Source organism: Camelus dromedarius, chromosome 3 (genome assembly GCF_036321535.1).
Source record: "Camelus dromedarius isolate mCamDro1 chromosome 3, mCamDro1.pat, whole genome shotgun sequence".
NCBI classification, from domain to species: domain Eukaryota; kingdom Metazoa; phylum Chordata; class Mammalia; order Artiodactyla; family Camelidae; genus Camelus; species Camelus dromedarius.
This window is the reverse complement of record NC_087438.1, coordinates 23,424,766-23,443,956: the sequence shown is the minus strand read 5'-3', so window position 1 is coordinate 23,443,956 and position 19,191 is coordinate 23,424,766. Positions and strand designations below refer to the sequence as shown.

At 42.9% G+C, this 19,191-nt stretch overlaps 1 protein-coding gene across 2 annotated transcripts in view; it reads left to right on the top strand.

The window, feature by feature from the left end:
* Positions 1–19,191, top strand: part of ADAMTS12 (ADAM metallopeptidase with thrombospondin type 1 motif 12) — a 287,386-nt gene that overhangs the window by 241,627 nt on the left and 26,568 nt on the right. Inside the window, exons 18-20 of one of the 2 annotated variants that reach the window (XM_010977624.3) lie at positions 676–886; positions 11,305–12,438; positions 16,960–17,112. In XM_010977624.3, coding sequence (XP_010975926.2) covers positions 676–886; positions 11,305–12,438; positions 16,960–17,112 — 1,498 coding nt within the window. The remainder of the gene's footprint in view (positions 1–675; positions 887–11,304; positions 12,439–16,959; positions 17,113–19,191) is intronic. The other variant, XM_010977625.3, reaches the window with a different exon arrangement.

The window sequence follows — 19,191 nt, the reverse complement described above, 5'->3', positions numbered from 1 at the left end:
TATGTCCAGTGCCTAGTACAGAGCTTGACGTCATACCAGTTCATCATTGGTAACTGTTGTTGTTTTGATTGCTAAAGGATTGAGCTGGTACGATGTCAAGCCCTGTACTATGCACTGGACATAAACTGGTATTTTGTTAATCCTCAACACTCTTTTAAAGTCAGGATTGTGGGGAAGGATATAGCTCAGTGGTAGAGTGTGTGTTTAGCCCACACAGGGTCTTGGGTTCATTTCCCAGTACCTCTGTTAAAAAATAAATAAATGACCCTAGTTCCTTCCCCAGTCAAATTTTTTTTTTAATTTAAAAAATTGAGTCAGCATTGTTACATCCATTTAACAGATAAGGAGAGTAAGGCTTAAACTCACTTGAAGTTGTACAACAGAAAACTGGACCTCAGGTTTCTTGACTGAAAAGAGGGCTTTTTTTTTTTTCTCATTTAAAAATATCCTTACTGAGCATCTACTTATGCCCAGTATTCTTTTGGGTTTTGGAGCTGTGATTGAGCAAGCTAGCCTTAGCCCTGTCTGCAGAGCGCCCTCCACTGGATGGGAGCATCTTCAAGAACCTCCCAGCTCTGTCACGGGCACTTCTGCTCCTGGTTTCCTTGCAGGGGTTGAATTGAGAGTGTATAGACTGTGGGTGATCTTCCCTCACATGCCCTTGTGTGTCTGCAGGTGGTGGGCAGGGGAGTGGGAAGCGTGTTCGGCCACATGCGGGCCCCACGGAGAGAAGAAGCGGGTGGTGCTGTGCATCCAGACCATGGGCTCCGACGAGCAGGCTCTCCCAGCTGAAGACTGCCAGCACCTGCTGAAGCCCAAGACCCTCATTTCCTGCAACCGAGACATCCTGTGCCCATCGGACTGGACAGTGGGCAACTGGAGTGAGGTGAGCTCAAGGGTTAGAAGGGAAGCCGGCATTGTTGGTGCTTCATCAGCCCCGCCCCCCATTCCTCTTCACTAGCCAATCCAAAGTGCCCCCGGGTGAAACTGCACCGCTGGCCAGTGCTCTTCACCTCGGGCCTGTTTCCTGCATTTCCCACCACCAGTATCCTCTCTTGCTTGTTTTTCGTTCTTCCAGGATCTCTCTCTCACTTGTCCAGTGGTCAGATACCAGCCAGGGGGTAGCTAGATCTCACTCACACAGGCTTCCAACAGCCAATCGTAAATCTTTAGGATTTTTGTTGGCCCATTTGTTAAACCATTGGTAGCAAATCGAGGCTCCCCCACCTTCTTCAGGAGCTGGTTTGTCAAACATTTACTGGTAGTTATGTTTCATACAAAAACCAAAGAAGGGTCACTCTGATGGGGGAGCGACAGGCAGTATACTTGACACTTGGAGAAGCCCCTCAAATCATCCATCTGTTCAGACCTGACCAAGGTTTAGGTCGTGTACTATTATCAGTCACATACATTCACATAGTGTTGGCATTTCCCTCAAGTTAATCGAATCTAATTCTCCGAGTATAATTAGAAATCCATGGGCTAGAAGGTCAGGAGAGTCTCCCAGGCTTTAATTTTCTTTGGGTTGCCATGGACCCTGGTGCCGTCAGGCCTGGTGCTCCCAGAGGCTGCAGTAGAAGCAGAGACCTTCTTTCTGCAAGGGTGCTGGAGTCCCCAGGGGCCTGGCTCTGCCTCCCTATGCGTATTTCAGTTAACGACCTAAGGAATTACTAGAAAATGAACAATTCTTTAAAAACCAACAGGCCAGAATTTATCGATGGATGCTGACTTCTTACGAGCTTCCTTGGGAAGCCACGTGGTTTCCATAGTAACACTACCATTGACCAGAGTATCTTAGGAATTCCTCTTAGACTCTCCTTCAAAGAAATGGAAATTATTTGATTCAGGAAAATGCCACAGAAAGTCGATTAGAATTAAGTCTGTTGGTTAAAGGAGTAATCTGATCAATCTGGATAAAGCCTTTGTGTTTAATGTGGTATTTGATTATAAGTAAATGCTACTGCTTCTCATAGCTTAAAAAGGTTCTCTGAAAGTATTATCTAAAAAAGAATTCAAAAATGTGTATAAGCAAAGTTACCATCTCTGAAGATAACTATTTGAAAGCAGAAAACACTCATTTGAATACAGACACTTTGATAACCTTATTTCCAAAATGATTTCATTAGCTCGTAGTCACGGTTTAGGTTTATTTAAGCTTCTAATTCTGTACAGAATACTCTCTGGAGCATCTGAGAGAAAGTGAAAAGTATGGTCCCTATATTGTAAGAACTTCCCATCAAATGGGAGAGCTAGGACCAAAACCAGAAAAGTCAAAGGTATACATGTAAAGAAAACACACCTACAGACGAATGCAGGTGTGTTACTGATATGTGCACACATCAGTAATAGGCCAGAATATCCCCCTGCTCCTGGGAAGGCACACTCATGGCCTGTGGCTGGCCTGACCTATTAGTCTACCGCCAACCTGGATTGTCATAAATTACAGTGTTGTCAAAATAAGGCTGAATGGGGTATGGCGACTGGTCCATTAAATCTGTTTACCAGAAATGTGTTGGCTGCATCCAAAGCAGTTAATAATTCCTGTCATGTAGAATTTACTAATTGCCATAATCGTCGTGCTTTTTCAAAGGACTGCAGTTACATGTTTGGCTAAGGCACTCTTTTTATTGTGTTTATGTTTATGAGGAGCGAAATGATGTGCCTTAACTGGGGAACAAAGGACCAAAAAGTTGGCACAAGGTGACAAGTACTCGAGAGTCTGTTGTTTCAAACAGAGCCACCGTGTAGTGTACTGACAGCAGACGTGGAATCCAGTTTCTAGCTTCCGTTTGACAGAGCCAGACAGAGAGACGGAGCCACTGCCTTCATTCAGGAGATACTGTCAAGAGAGGTGCTCTTAGTTAAATCAGCATTAAAATGTTCATCGAATGGGGCTTCCTTTCATCCCTCTGCTGTCTTGCTTGTGTCTGCATGAGCCCTTAATGAGCTTTGCTGGAACATGACGCATGTCTTTGACGTTCTGCGAACTGTGCCAGGATACTTTTTAAAGAGATGATATAGTGATTCTTGCTACACAGAGTATTTCTGGTCTGGATTTTGATGAAAAGCAGTGTTTCAGCAATACCTGATCCTTTGGTCTGCACTGGGCCATTTGGGTCACCCTGGGTGAGTCTAAAGCTATAATGTAACTGGGTCAGAAGACCCCAGAACTGTGAGGCTCCTGGACTCCTGTAGAATGGTCTTCCCTGGGCTGTGCAAGGTGGGAAGAAGGAGAATAGGCAAATGCATGAGCTGCCCTTCTCTGCCAATCAACTCTGCCGACCCAAGGAGTGAGGGGAGAGTGGCTTATCTGTGCCAGGCTGGACTGCTCATCCCTGCCCAAGCAGGAGTCAGAAGAAGGAGGTCTCTCCCTTGCTAGTGACAGCCAGAGGCTGCCCCCAGGGCCAGCCTTCCTGCCCCACTGTGACCATCCCCTTCCCCTCTAAGTTCGTGCTGTGGACACCTGACTCCTACTCCCAATCTCAAGTTTCACCAAGAATCTTATCCTGGTTTTGCCCAACCTACTTTCTGGGCTTGGAGGGTAGAGGGGGCCTCTGTTGTAAACAAAGACAATTATCAAAGTTTCTGTGGCCCCCATAGATAGACCACTTCAGCGACCTGCCTTGTGAGAGGCATCCAGTCTAGTGAAAGAGAGCATGACCCCCTGGGTTCAAATCCTGGCTCTGCCACTGATCTGATGTGTGAATTCAATCCCTCTGTGATTACTTTGAGTTTCCTGTGACTTGTTTCCTCCACCTCTAAAATGGGGATAACAGCAGTACTTAGACTCTAGGGAAGTTATGAGGATTAAATGAGCTAATATTCCTGAAGTTCTTAGAAGAACAGTGCCTGGCACATCACAAGAGCTACACATATAATCGTTTGTTAGTAAAGTGAATAGATAGAAACAGGAAGAATGTCATCCATCATTTGTTGAGTGCTTTCCACACTATAGATCAATGTCTCAGTTAACTTTTTAAATAACTCTATGAGGTTGATTTTATTTTATTTTATTTTATTTTATTGTATTGTATTGTATTTTATTTTATTTTGAGTTATAGTCAGTTTACAATGTTGTGTCAATTTCCAGTGTAGAGCGCAATTTTTCAGTTATACATGAACATACATATGTTCATTGTTGCATTCTTTATCACCGTGAGCTACCACAAGATCTTGTATGTATTTCCCTGTGCTATACAGTATAATCTTGTTTACCTATTTTATATATACCTCTCAGTATCTGCAAATTTCAAATTCCCAGTCTTTCCCTTCCCACCCCCCTCCCCCCTGGCAAACACAAGTTTGTATTCTATGTCTATGAGTCTGTTTCTGTTTTGTATTTATGTTCATTTATCTTTCTGTTTTCTTTTTTTTTAGATTCCACATATGAGCGATCTCATATGGTATTTTTCTTTCTCTTTCTGGCTTACTTCACTTAGAATGACATTCTCCAGTTCCATCTATGTTGCTGCAAATGGCGTTATGTTTTTGGTTTTTGTGGCTGAATAGTATTCCATCATATAAATATGCCACATCTTCTTTATCCAGTCATCTGTTGATGGACATTTAGGCTGTTTCCATGTCTTGGCTATTGTAAATAGTGCTGCTATGAACACTGGGGTGCAGGTGTCTTTTTGAAGTAGGGTTCCTTCTAAATATATGCCCAGCCACTGTGGAAAACAGTATGGAGATTCCTCAAAAGTCTAGGAATAGACTTACCATATGACCCCAAAATCCCACTCTATGAGGTTGATTTTAGTTCATGAATTCCCCTCTTTCTCCCAGCAGTTAGATGAATAGATTTAGTAATTTTTCTAGACATTTTAGCCCTGGCAAGCCCTAACTGAGCTAATGTTAAACCTCTCTTGGCCTTTTCTCATTTAAAAAGACAGAGTTATTATAAGGTTCGATGATAATCTGTGTGAGCCCTTGGCATAGTGCCTAGAAAATAAGAAGTGTTCACTAAAGAGTAACTTTATTATTGGGCAAGATGACATGCTACTGATTTTGCAAGCCTTGTACAGTCCATGGCACCCAGTTGCCCTGATGAAATTGATCTGTGGCCCCTGCATTTTCATCTAACTCCCTCCCGGAGCTCAGGACCATTTTATTCATGGAGTATTATAAGCCCAGGGCTTAGAGCCTGCAAGCTTTTTAAGGGCCTACAAAAATGTTTGAAACCTGCAAAATCAAAAAAAAAAAAGAAAACCCAAAAACTAATGTGTTGCTCCAATAGAAAAATGACACTGCAAAATCAGAAATCAGTCTTTAATTACATATTAAAAGCAAATAATTATCAAGCATTTAGTATGTATATCAAACACTTTTACGGGTATTAGCACAATATCTCACAATAGTCTTCTTAGTCCCTTTTTACTGGTGAAGAAACTGAGGCACAGAGGTATATAGAAACTTGTCCAAGGTCACACAGGCTCTAAGCCATAGAACCAGATTTTGAATGCAAGCAACAGAGCTTTTACTCTGAACACTGGCATGAAACATCTCAAACGTCTGCAAAAGGTAACAATATGACAGCTCTCAGTATTCATGGAAAATGTATTATGTTTAGAAACAATTTTCTCACTTTGCTGAAATTCCAAACTATGCATAATGATTGCGGAGAAGTCAGAGCCACTCATAAATTAAATGAGCTGCCATCGCCAAATATTTTCAAAAGCAGAAGAATAAAACGCTTTTCAAATTGTTTTTACAGAAAGGAAATTACATTTCACATGCGCCTAGAGATTTAGTCTATTTGATGGGCCATGGGGTGGAACCTCCAAAAGCCGGCATGCCCAGGGTCTGCAAAGATCTTTCATCAGTCCTTTCTGTGCAAAGCTGTTCACATGAGTGTTGCCTTGCACAAGTGACCGGGTAGACTAAATGTCGATTTTCACAAACAAGCTCTTCTGGCTCTTCAAACAGAGGGCACTGCAAGTGCCAGTGGCTTATCTGTTGCTAAATGAAAAGCAAAGCAAACAGTACTCGTGCGAAGACCCCCATGAGTTCCTGCAAACTGAAGGGAGACAGAGCATGGACGGCTAGGAGACATTGCTGGTTCACTTACCCTTAGTAATCCCAGGTTACAGTTAAGGTCCAGGGCACTCCTATGGGGCTAGACACCTGCTGCTTTAGCCTTGACCACCTGCTCTTTTGTCTGGGGACCTCTGCAAGAGCCAACACCTCAGTCCTTCCAGGACATCAGCAGTCTGTGCTTTGCCAGATTTCCTAGAGAACACAATTGAGCATTTTTTTTTTTATCTGAAACAGCTACTCACAGAAAACCAGTTGGGGGCCATGCTGATTCTCTTCATCATGTCTGATTTTTTTTTTAATTATCTAGTGTACTGTACTCATTTGCTAGGGCTGCCATAACAAAGTACCACAAACTGGGTGTCTTAATGAAATGTATTGTCTCACCACTCTTTAACTAGAGGTCCAAGGTCAAGGTGTCAGCAGACCTGGCTCCTTCTGAGGGCTGTGAAGGAGAATCTCTTCCATGCTTTTCTCCTATCCCTCTGGTGGTTTGCTCACAGTCTTTGGTGTTTCTTGGCTTGTAGATGCAACACGTTGGTCTCTGCTTTCATCTTCACATGGCCTTATCTCTACGTGTGTCTCTGTATCCAAATTTCCCCTTTTTATAAGGACAATGGACATATTGGATTGGGGCCCAACCTAGTAACCTCATTTTAACTTGACTACCTCTGGGAAGACCCAATCTTCAAATAAGATGACATTCTGAGGTACAAGGGAAGAGGATGAGCAGGGGTAAGGACTCTGATATCTTTTTGGGGGGTAGGGGGACACAGTTCAACTCATAACAAGTACCCAAGGTTTGTAGCTTACTTTCAAAATGGCTTTAGTATGAGATCCAATCATTCATTTATAAATTCCCAAGACTATGTATTAAGTGTTTTTATGCCCAAAGCATTAGCTGTTTCTCTACTCATGCCCTTAGTCCAAACTCTCTAATAAACCCCAACTGTGTTTTTAAGTAAACTCTCTCTGAGCCAATTGCCAGCTCCCCTCACCTACAGTCTCCCCAACAGTGCGCCTCAGGGGGGTTGACTGATTTAGCCCTAGACCTGGTTCTCAGTGGGCTCCCCCGGGAGTCCTTAATCTAGGCGTGATGGCATGTGACAGCAAGATAACTCCCAGGGAGGACATTAGCAGATTGACACGCTGTTTGCCTGGTACAGAGCTCCAAATTATAAGCTAAGAGCGTAAGATAATCATAGCAGAAATTGGTTTTGAGAATCGTGGAACTACCAATTGAGATGAGTTCTAAGTGTGGTGCCGTGTCTTGCATTTATCTCACTGGAAGGGCTTGACAGCTCCTAAGGAGATAAACACAGTTGGAAGATGTACTGGAAGAAGCGTGCGCTGAATACAGAACAGCACCGCCTGTTCTGCTGTGACTACGAGAAAAGGCAACTGGGTTTCTACGCCCGATATACTCAGTAGATAGTTAACACTGTCTCACTGGGCACAGTCTGCCCTAGTGCAGAGGAATGGCAGCCATTGATTATTGGAAAAGCTCCATGTCTACTGGGTAAGGAAAGCAGAAGGTTGTGGATGGTCGGTGGAAAACATATATAGTCTCCCAGACCCAGGGGTCCATTTATGAAGTTTTGAGTTGCCATTTAGGAGTGGGGCCAAGAGTTGCAGGTCATCTGCTTTTTTAAGAGAAGCTAAAACTCTGGAGTCCTAGTAGGAAATCTACTCATTTTCAAGTGTTGACACTAATTCAGTTTTTGTATTTTTCTTTTCTTTCTTTATTTTTTTAATGGAAGTACTGGGGATTGAACCCAGGACCTCGTGCATGCTAAGCGTGCACTCTACCACTGAGCTATTTCCCTCCCCCCAGTTTTTATATTTTGTTTGTTTACTTGTTTGTTTGAAGGTTGAGCAGACCAAAGAATACACGTCAGCGGGCCACATTGAGCCCTTAAGTCTGCCACTTTGGAATTCCTGTTCTAGAATAATGTTTTGTTTTAAAAGGTCAAAATCTAATGTATTTTAACTGAACAACCACCTAGATAGCTATTATTTACTCCTGCTTTTTTGTTTGTTTGTTTTTAGGCTGAACAAGTTCACCGTGAATAATATTATTTAATACTTGTAATTTATAAATTAAAAATAAAGACTTTTACCCATCTCTTAGCCCTAGGAAGTCTGAATTGGAAAAAAAAAAAATCTAGCAGTAAACCAGTCGGCTATTATGGGTCTCTGCAGTGTCTTCTAGACATGTGCCTACAACTATTTCTCCCAGACAGGTGCTCACCTCACAGCAACCCCCAAGACAGGTCTGTGCATCACTCTGTGCTTCACAAGGATGGTAGAAGTTGGGGACCCCCATGCCCTTCGTAATTATCACTATTATTATTATCAGCATCATTATTATAACAGTGATAATAATAGCTTCCCGTTCCCAATTGTCTTCTATATATTATGCAGTGTGTTAAGACTGTTGTCTTATGTAACATTCACAGGCGCCTTGAAAGGTGAGCATTACTTTCAATTTCTGGATGAGGAAGCTGAGGCTTAGTTCCTGCCTCATGCGTGGGGTTAATAATGGGGTTATAATGGCATGTTGAAGGCTTTAAGCTATTTCTTACAGGTTTCATAAAAGCTTTTATATCATAATTCAATATGAGGTGGAGGGCACACACCCATATACTTTTGGATTTTTTAAAATGCTTAAAACAAAATTTTTTAATGTACACTACAAAAAATGTACACTACTCTATATAAAATAGATAACAAGAACTGACTGTATACATTTGAAAACAGGGAACTGTATTCAATTTCTTATAATAACATATAATAGAAAGGAATCTGAAAAGAAAAAAATGTATATGTATAACTGAAGCACTTTGCTGTACATCTGAAACTAACATTGTAAATCAACTATGCTACAATTAAAAAAAATGTAAAGTTGTCCAGTAAAGTCTATGGGTATTAGAGACATGACAAATCAAAATAAACAAGGAAAAGGAAATGAAGAAAAAGAAAAGAAAATCAAAAGGTTTCCTACTATGTAACTGTCCACTCTGACATTTTTTGGAAAGAAAATCCCAAAGGGAGTGGGGTACACCTGCTGCTTGAGAACAGTTGGTGGCAGCGTTGGCGGGGTCCTCACTGATGAATCAGCTCTCGAAACCAAGCTTTCCTGAGGCAGTCAGCGTGGAGATGCGTTCAGACGTACATGGAGGATTATTTGGCTAGCCTGATCAGTTTTTGCAGAGTGGAGATTTGAAGAACCAAGGGGTTCGGATTAGTACGTAAGTGGAGAAGTGACTTAGGATGACTAAAATGGTTGGAGCATAAAGTATCTTCAGGCACAAGAAGAGTAGAAATATTGTGATAAGCCAGGAAAGAAGAATCCTCAGCCTGCCCTTTCCAGGCTCCAAGGTGCAGTGAAGAGACCGTTTCCTGCCCGGTGGGCTCTGAGACCTTTAGTTTTGTAGTCTCCAGTGGGTTGGAAATGAGTGTGCACTTCTTGGTCTGTGAAGCACTCTTCCCACCAAAAATTATTATTAGTATATCAAAAAAAAAAACTTGGAAGTTCAGTCTGAGAGTTGAGTGTTTGTTGACATCTTAAACCCGCAGCTTCATTGGTCGCCCTCAAATCTGCTGTTGGATATTCCCTGAGCTGCACAGCCTCCTGTGCTTACGAGTGTCTCCTGCTTTTAAAGGCACTTGTTTCACAGACCATCACGGATCCGTGAGTGACTGTGCTTGACTGGAACAAAATAAAAGGGGAGTCTTCTCCAAAAGTATTATTTCCCTATACAGAGGAAATTGAAAATAGGACTTGAGAAGGCAAGAAATTTAAGCCAAAAAATGGAAAAATTGGAGAATTTTCCCATTCCTGATTTTGTTCCAGGTAAAACAATCACATAATAAATATGTAGTCAGTGGTCACTGTGTCCTAAGAACCATCCTAGAATTCTATTATGAACAAGAAAAGAGTTTTTGCCTTGGGTAACTTTTCAGAAATCAGGAGTTTGGTCAAGTCAGTAAGTGATTTCAGCAGATAAACTGCGGGTCCACTGTGCTGTGTTAGGTTTTGTGGGAGGCACGGAATAAATCTGATTCTTACTCTGCCACTGACTTGCAGCCTTTCAAATGGGTCTCTGGGTCTCAGTTTCCCCTCTTGTGAAAGAAGGAAGAGTAATTCCAGCCTTGTAAATCTCACAGCCCCATACCCCTCACAGGGCTGACACTCACAGGGGACTACCCAGAATAATGGCTGGGAAGCCCTTTGAAATCTAGGAAGCATTGTGTGGTCCCTATCTTCAAGAAACCTGCTTTGAGGTTAGAGACATAAGACAGACAAATATGAAACAGCCAGTACAGACCTGGATGGTCCATGTTCAAGAGCCAGTTGTTTGATGGATAACTTAAAGTATCATTGGAAACGTAAGCTAAAAAGGAGCGATTTAGTAAGAATATGGATTTCTCAATGTATCTAGACATTTAGTGTTCTGTAGCAACTATGTGTTTGCAGCTGCTGAGACTTGAAATAAATAGTTTACCATGAATGCTGAGGGAGGACTGTCCTGTTAGGATCCTCCCTCCACCAAAGGCAATCTAGCTGCCTGCGCTTTGTATGCCCTACAGAAGAATGTGGATGGAACATTGGAGAGGGGCACCTGCCGTGGCCCTGTGTATCCATCAGCTCTGTGCTACAGAACTCAGCTACCTGGAAAGAGTATTTCCCCACCTTTGATTAACTACCTGCCTTTGAATTTCAGAAAAGGACCTGGATCTCTGTACATGAGTGAGTACAGTGATTTTCGAGCTTTCAACCTGAGTCTACCTGACACAGGCAAAAAAATGGAGCTCTGGTGTCTGGGTGAGATTATGTGAGTCATAATGGGTAAGGAAAGGCTCATAATTAACAGATTCCAGTGACTATAAATATTTTATATTAATTTAGAAACATCAAAACCCTAGGAAAGATACTACTATCTCTTTAAAAAAAATTAGGTGATCTGTTTAAATCGCTGCACTCTTCATGGATCCACTATTCAGCATTCATAGCCCAGTCTTCAGTTTTACTATGTTATTTTTGGCATTTTCAGTTTGTTATGGGTAGATGATTGGCCCAGAGTCCCAGCTGGTCTCCAGAAGATACATATTTCCATGGGACTCTAAAGGAGCACAAAAATCAAATATGAAGATAGAAAACAATTTTAGCCACAGTTCAGCTTCCATTATGCCTGTCCTGATTTGTTGTAAACCTTAGCATGAGAACTAACACATCTTTCCTAGACTAACAACATCTCTCTTTTCCAGTGTTCTGTTTCCTGTGGTGGTGGAGTGAGGATTCGCAGTGTCACATGTGCCAAGAATCATGATGAGCCTTGTGACATGACAAGGAAACCCAATAGCCGAGCTCTCTGTGGCCTCCAGCAGTGCCCATCTAGCCGGAGAATTCTGAAACCCAACAAAGGCACAATTTCCAATGGGAAAAAGCTACCAACACCTGACCCCTTCAAGCCCATCCCTCCAGCTACACCCACTCCCAGGATGCTGACCACACCCAGTCCTGGGATGCTGACCACACCCACTGTGCCTGGGTCTATGAGCACAAGTACTCTGGCAATCAGCAGCCCTGGTCCTACCACAGCCTCCAAAGAAGTCGACCTGGATGGGAAACAGTGGCAGAATAGTTCAACTCAAAGTGAACCAGGCTCCTATGATGTCATTTCCATTGGAAGTACTTCCCAGCCCATCGTCACTTCCCAGTCTATGAGTATCCAGCCAAATGAAGAGAACGTTTCCAATCCAGACACTGGCCCTACCTCAGAGGGAGACCTTTTAGCCATGACAATGAGTGATTCTGATTTATCAACTTCCAGCAACCCTGTGACTTGGCAGGTGACTCCATTTTACAATCCCTTGACCAAAGAACCAGAAATGGAGATTCATAGTGGCTCAGGGGAAGACAGTGAACAACCTGAGAACAAAAATGAAAACAACTCTGTGACATGGACCAAGATCAGAGTAGCCGGAAATGATGTTTCAGTGGAAAGAAGTACAGAAATGCCACTTGGACCTCCGCCAACGCCTTATCTTAGGGGGGCATCCTTGTGGCCACCCTTCAGCACAGTGTCAGAAGGACTGCTTGCCACCCAAAGGCCCTCCACTCTCAAAAGTGCTGCACCCAGAGCTGAGGGGATGGTCACTGAAAAGCCAGCTAACCCTCTGGGAGGAGATCGCCAGCCAGCATCCTCAGAAAAGTCAGTAAACCATCACCCCCCAGAACTTTCAAGCAACATGAATCTAACACAGAGTTCTGGAGCAGTTTTGACTGAGGAAGATGCAACAAGTCTGATTGCTGAGGGGTTTTTGCTGAATGTTTCCAATTACAAGCCACTCTCCACAGGCCACAGTCCTGCCCAGTGGATTGTTGGAAACTGGAGTGAGGTAGGAGTTCCATTTCTTACCCATGCCTGATTCTTTATGGAAATTAGCGCGGGTATTGTAGTGCAAATTTCAAAGTGGGCTTGTAGAAAACATAGTCTACTGTGGCAAAAAGGCGAGGCAGTCTGGTCCATGCCCTCACCTCCTTGTCTCCCTGTTTCCTCTCCCAAAACTCCTAAATAGAGAAAAAAAAAATCTCCAGGGAAGGAGAGCAAGTGTAGTGAGATATAGTGAAAAGAATCTGGAGCTAAATCAGGAGGCCTGGGTCAGCCAGCTGAGTGATAGGGGAGAATTCAGTCTGTCTCTCTGAGCCCACTTTTTATCTACAGAACAAGGAAGCTGGTATAGGTCATCTCTCCTCTTTAATGTCCCTTCCAGTTACAAACTAATGATCCTATAATGAGGGACACTGAAAAGATGTGAGTTCACATCTCATTCAGAAAGCCACTACTGAGATACTGATTTAAACCTGTCAAGTAATCACAATTGGAATGGAAATCTAAGAAAGAATTCTTAACAGTTCTATAGCTCACTGTATCAATGATTTCTTTTTGGGTTCAGTGTTTGCTTGTATTAAAAAGTTTTATTTTGGCTCATTAAAAGGATTAGACGATAGAGAAGGAGATAAACATGAGGACAAAATGTTGGCCCCTGTTTTCAGGCTTCAGGAATTTGGCTAGATATTTGTTTTTCCATCTCTCGAGCTAATTACATCCTTTGAAGCATCAAAATCACTTCTCACCCCCTTGAATTTCGAATGCACAGTATATGAACCTGTTAAAAATAATTTGACAACTCAAAAGAGGACTTTGTGGCAAAGTAATGACATGTTCAGATCATTCCGTGTTTTTTAGGACAATGCATGACTCATCTCCCCAGCTAAAGAGAAGTATAAGCAGCTAATATAAAAATAACAATGTGTTTAATTTATAAGATGTGTTCATTTCCGTATCACTTTCCTGTGTATCTTTTATTTTCTCCTTTTGACAGTCTGAGGAGCAGGTAGGGTCTCATTTATACCAACTTACAAATAGAGAAACTAAGATTTTTAACAGTTAAGTGACTTGTCTACAGACATGTCAGTTGCGTGATGAACCTTCTGACTCCTTTCACTCTAATCTGTTGTTTCTCTAGTGAATTTTGGCACCAGCTGACAACTTTGCTGTATTAAAATTCTTTTGTCTGAATTAATCAGTCTCGTTGGTCATGGAATTAAATATACTGGCAATAAATAGGTGAACACAAACTTCGAAAAATGTTTGTTCGCATTCGAACTATGTTTTCACATTGATTTATTTCGCTTTCTAAAGCGAAATCACATTCATTACGTTTTCTGTCAGTGGAGGGGCATCTTATTATCTCCATTTGCATGTAGAGAATCCAGGTTCAGGAGGGGGAAAAGTTTCATGCTTAGAATAATCCAGTTTGTAGAAAGAATGAGAGGGATGGGTGTTATCATTTGACTTTGATAGAAATAAACTGTCTCAGGGGGAGGAGATCAAGTGGTGGAGCACATGCTTAGCGTACACAAGGTCCTGGGTTCAATCCCCAGTACCTCCTCTAAACAAATAAATTAAATAAATTACCCCCCAAAACAAAAACAAAAACCCAAAAAGCAAAAGAAAGAAAGAAAGAAACGAAGGAAGGAAGGAAGGAAGGAAGAAAGAAAGGAAAAAAGGAAGAAAGGAAGAAAGAAAGAGACTGTCTTGTTGAACACATAATTCACCCAAAATTTGGCAACCATTGGAGCCACCGATAGCTATTAATTTTAGGCAGATTGTCTGGAAAAGGGGAATTGGCCCAGACTGCAGAGGCTTTTAAAACTGCAAGAACATTACGAGGACAGAGTTCCCCATTTGGCCAGAGTCCCCTTCATGACAAGGCTTGGCACCTTCTGCTTTTGTGCATCATTTGAGACAAAATGTTCAATACACAGAATTGTCGGAGAGGATCAGGATCCGGAATGAAAACCTGGGGTTTTCAGTTTCCCACTGTCCCCTGATTTTTTTTTATTGTACCCATTTCTGAAGTTATTTCTTTAGGATTGTCTCTCCCTATAACGGCGTGACTGGCCTCTCAATCACTGCATCTTAGGAACCCTAGAATCCCCACTGGTATCAATCTTCCCTTGTCCTCCTGGAAAAACCCTAATGGTTTTTCAAGTCAGTGTCGTCTCATCATTTCTGTCATCTCCTCTTTATTTCCTGTTAGTTTAGTTTCAGCGGTTTCCAATCTAATGGTCAGAGGCATCTGGAAAAGGTTGTTTCCATATTTCCAGATGCCTCCCACCATTGTTTACTACAATGTTGGGGGGAGGGGGCTGCTACCAGCATTCCACGTCTGAGAGCCAAAGATCATGAGAGTCCTGTGACACTCAGGGAGGTCCCTGATGAGGAAGTGTTACCCCATGCAACATGCCAGTAGTGCCCCAGAGGTCAAGAGTGGTGGACCCTCGGTTACTACTCTTGTTAGGACACCTGCCCTTGCCGGTCTGAGCCCTTTAATCTCTCCCCTGCCCAATGCTTTCCACTCATCATGCCAAGAGATGTAAGACTGCCATATTTCCCTTCCAAAAGGAATTTTCTAATCATTCCAAACTTCTGATCACAAATCTTTAATGTACTTTCATTACATATCACATCAGATGAGATCCACTCTAATATCCAACAGCCATCACAACCCAGCATAATCCAGCTTTCAACATTACTGCCTCCTACCTTGCTTCATCCAACTGAAGCTTCAACAAATCTAAACTGCTCAGGTTCCTCTAAACCATCTGCTCCTCTCAGTCCAGTGCCTTTGTTTATGCTGTTTCCTCTGCCTGGAATTTCTTTCTTCTTCTCCTTTGTCCCTTTAAATCCTGCCTGTTCTTCAGTGTCCAGCTTTGAGCTGCTTCTTCCATAAGCCTTTTCTACTCTTTCAGATTGGAAGTAATTTCTAAAGTTACTTAGCATTTGACCTGAAAGCTCTCTCGTGGTGTCCTCCCACTTTCTGTCCTGTATGAAGAGCTGTGCATGTCCCCCAGTGTCCCCATCATGTTCCCTCTCACTGCTTGTGAGTTCAAACATCAAAGAACTCATATAAAAACCAAGTTAACTTTGTAAACTTGACATGTAGACATAAAACTTGAAAGCAGAAGCTCTGGGTTTGCATATTGGCTCAGTCACAGACTGTATGTCCTCACTGCACCCATTTCCTTATCTATAAAATGAGGATGATGACAGTGCCTGATTCATGAGATTGTTAGGAGATGAAAGGAACAGCTCTGTGTAAGGTGCTCAGAAGAGTGTCAGGCACATAGGAAGCACTCGGTAAGTATTTGCTTTGATATCTGTTTGTAGGACAGAAAACTTAGGCGCTTGACGGCGTGCATAGGTGGGGATCTCATTTTGACCGAAAATCACATATCAGCAAATTGCTTCATCATTCAGTCAGATCCCCTGGGCCAGTTAAATGCATGCTATACAGTCGTGTAGATGGAAGTGACAGTATAATATTCCACAGCCTTTCACAGCAGTTTTCATGCAATTCTGCTGCAGCCCTGCACATCAGTTCCAGTTCTGAACACCCTGAAACCTGCTCCTTGACCTGGTAAATCAGTTGTCACAGGGTCACTAGCTGTGATGAGGGAGAAGGTTTCTGGGACAAAGTGAAGTTGTCCCTCAGCCTTCTCAGGGTCCTCCTGTCTTCTCTGATCCCCTACTCCGAATTTTAAACTAATACAAGGGACCGTCAGTGGAATCCCATTTCACTGACTGCATTTCATGGACTTCCTCCTCTGAGCTTTACCTCTGGACCCTGACTGGCTGCCTGAATAGAAATTGTCAAAAAGGAATTAAACAGATGTCTGCTCACAACATCTGAATCTAACAGGACTAGATTCAGAGCCCCAGAGACATGTGTATTTGCAACGTGAATATGGTACAAAAAGAGCTATAGGTAAACATCACTTGTGGTTTACCAGGTTCATCACTGGCCTGGTAATTTGGTCTCACTAACTCCTTTCCTGGCTTTGAACAAATGTCACACTTTTCTCCATGTCGTGATGTGAAATTAACATCGTACTGTCTGTGTGACCTTGAGCCTGACTTCTAAACTCTCTGAGCCCCAGAGACCTGGAAATGGGACTTATAATACCGACCTTGAAGATGTGTTGTGTTTAATAGGTACCATTTTTAGAGCACTCGCTTTGTGCATGAATTACCTCTGTTGTTCTTACAGCATTTAATAGACGAGGCACTGGGTTTTCCTCTCACAGAGAAATCAGGAATCCTCAACCCTGGCTGCTTATTAGAATCACCTGGCAAGTTTTTAAAACACCCATGCCTGAGCCCTGCCGGCAGCTGTTCAGGTTAATTTCTTTGGGGTGGGGCGCCAGCACTGGTATGTTTTTAAAGCTCTGCAGGCAGATTTAGTGGGTAGCAGAGACTGAGGACCCCTGACTCAGGGGTGTCTTGGCATGTGCCGGAGAAAGTGGCCCTGAGCCTCTGTCTTCTGTCTCCCTGTCTCCTCCTCCCCCGGCAGTGCTCTACCACGTGCGGGCTGGGGGCCTACTGGCGCAGCGTGCGGTGCAGCACCCACCAGGACTCAGACTGTGCCGCCCTTCAGAGGCCGGACCCGGCTAAGAGATGCCACCTCCGTCCCTGTGCTGGCTGGAAAGTGGGGAACTGGAGCAAGGTAATTTATCAGGCTCAGCGGGGATAGGGGTGGAGGGGTGCGAGAGGAACTTACACAAGCATTTGCTAAAATAGATTTTCCTCCTCCCTTCCTACTCTCCAACCTTCCTGCCTCCCTTCTGCCCTTTTCTTTGATAAAATGGTGGATGAGTAAATCACAGGCATTACACAATCACAGGCCTACTTCATGTTACACAATAGCCTTAGAACCAGCACAGAGTTGTTATTAACCCACGTGTTTTTATCTGCCTGTCCACCCTTACCAGATAAACTGGGGGGAAGAAAAAAGTGAAATTTGGTGTGATTAATTGCTTGTCCAGCATGCAACACTATTTCTAAATTGCTTAAATTTAGCTTTATAATTAATAATTCTACATTATCACATGTGTAATTAAATCATGGTTCAGCAGCTGCTCACAAGGCAAGGATAGCATTGAGTCTGCCAGACTCAAAATGAAAAGAAAGCTGAAACATCAAGAAAAATTTTGGTCTTTAAAAGTCTGTTTCCTGTATGGATCTCTTTGACATGCGATTTTGTTGTCTTTGCTAATGTGGCTGCTGTTACTTACATTGCCGTGCTGTCTGCATAGTCCCTTGGGAAAGGCTTTAGCCGGTTTTAGGATTAGTCAGCCATGGTCCTTCTGGGCACCTATCAGGCCCAACCTGCCCGTCACCTTGGATGGGGCTAAGCCAGCCCCGGGGGGGATGCAGGGAGACTGGCGTCCCCTCTAGATGTTCGCTCCCTCATCTAGTGGAGAGGTCATGTCCCCAGACAGGCAGGACCTTGAGGTGTCTCACTGGATGTCTGTCTCTGGTTCTTCTAGCCAGCTTACCTGGTGGACAGGCACTCGGAACATCGTTTATCTGTGTTAGGCCCCTTTTCCCAAAGAAAGGCTCTGATCTTTGGCAAGAGAGAAAAAGTAGTGCTATTCCCTGAAAAAATTACCTTGCGTTTCTTGGCTGCCTGCCAAATCCATTTTTCTGTTTTCATACCATTTTTCTTTCAAGAATGAATGCTGGTTCTTTTTTCTTTCTCTTCCAACTCATAACAAACTCAAGATCCAAGGACTAAACACTTGGCTACAAACTCTCTCCCACATCCAGAAGAATCTCAAAAAACATTTGTATCCCTGACCTTGCCAAATGTTGACCAAGTCCTAAAGTTCCACTTCCCCATCCTGGGGATTCATTCTTTCCTTGGAAATTCCATGACTCATAAAAAGGACAGATGTGTGAACTAGCTAACACTTTAAAAAAAAAAAATCGATGCCAGAGGAAAATTCCAGGAATTCCAGCTGGTGTAAAACCCTGAATGGGAGATACAGAAGCTCTTCTCTGGGGTCAGACCTCCCAAAGAAAGCCCTGCCCTGCCAGGACATCCCTTCCCCTCCCATCTCTGGGTCTCCTCTCTATGGTGGCTGGGAAGCTTGCAGATAGATTTATTAACCCCTGTAGCACTCCTGGTGGTCATGTAAAAGCTGTCTCTGATACATTACCAAATTCTGCCAGAACGTGGTCATCATCACATCTAAACTCGAATCCTCAAAGTGACTCCATTCCTATCGTAAGGAAAATATCTCCTCTCTCAGTTTAGCAGGTAAACCTCATATCAAAGACTATAACTCCTGAAAGTCAATTGCCCTGACTTTTGTTTTTTCCTATCACTAGGGACACTTCATATTTGATTTCTCTTTTTAACTAGGGATGTTGATTTAAATGTATCTTAAATTTTGGTGATTAAATGGAACCTTTTTTCTTTCGACCACCACATTATTAACCAGTTCACATGGATGTCTGAGGCCCAAAGCATGCACTAGGGAAGATTTGAAGGCCTTCATTGTTTCACTGTTCTCTCGGGACTTTTAAACTGACGCAAAGGCAAACTCCAAATCCTAGAGTAGGAAAAAAGTCCCCCAGTTTTGCCTTTAAATATCCAGAGAGTTTAGATTCTGCCCACTTGATAGTTGACTTTTCACAAACACTTTCTCAGGGAAGAATTCTAATTTCATCTTGAATCTTTCTGCATTATCCCACCGATCTCTACTCCAGATCAGGAGACACCTTAACTCTTGTGGGACTA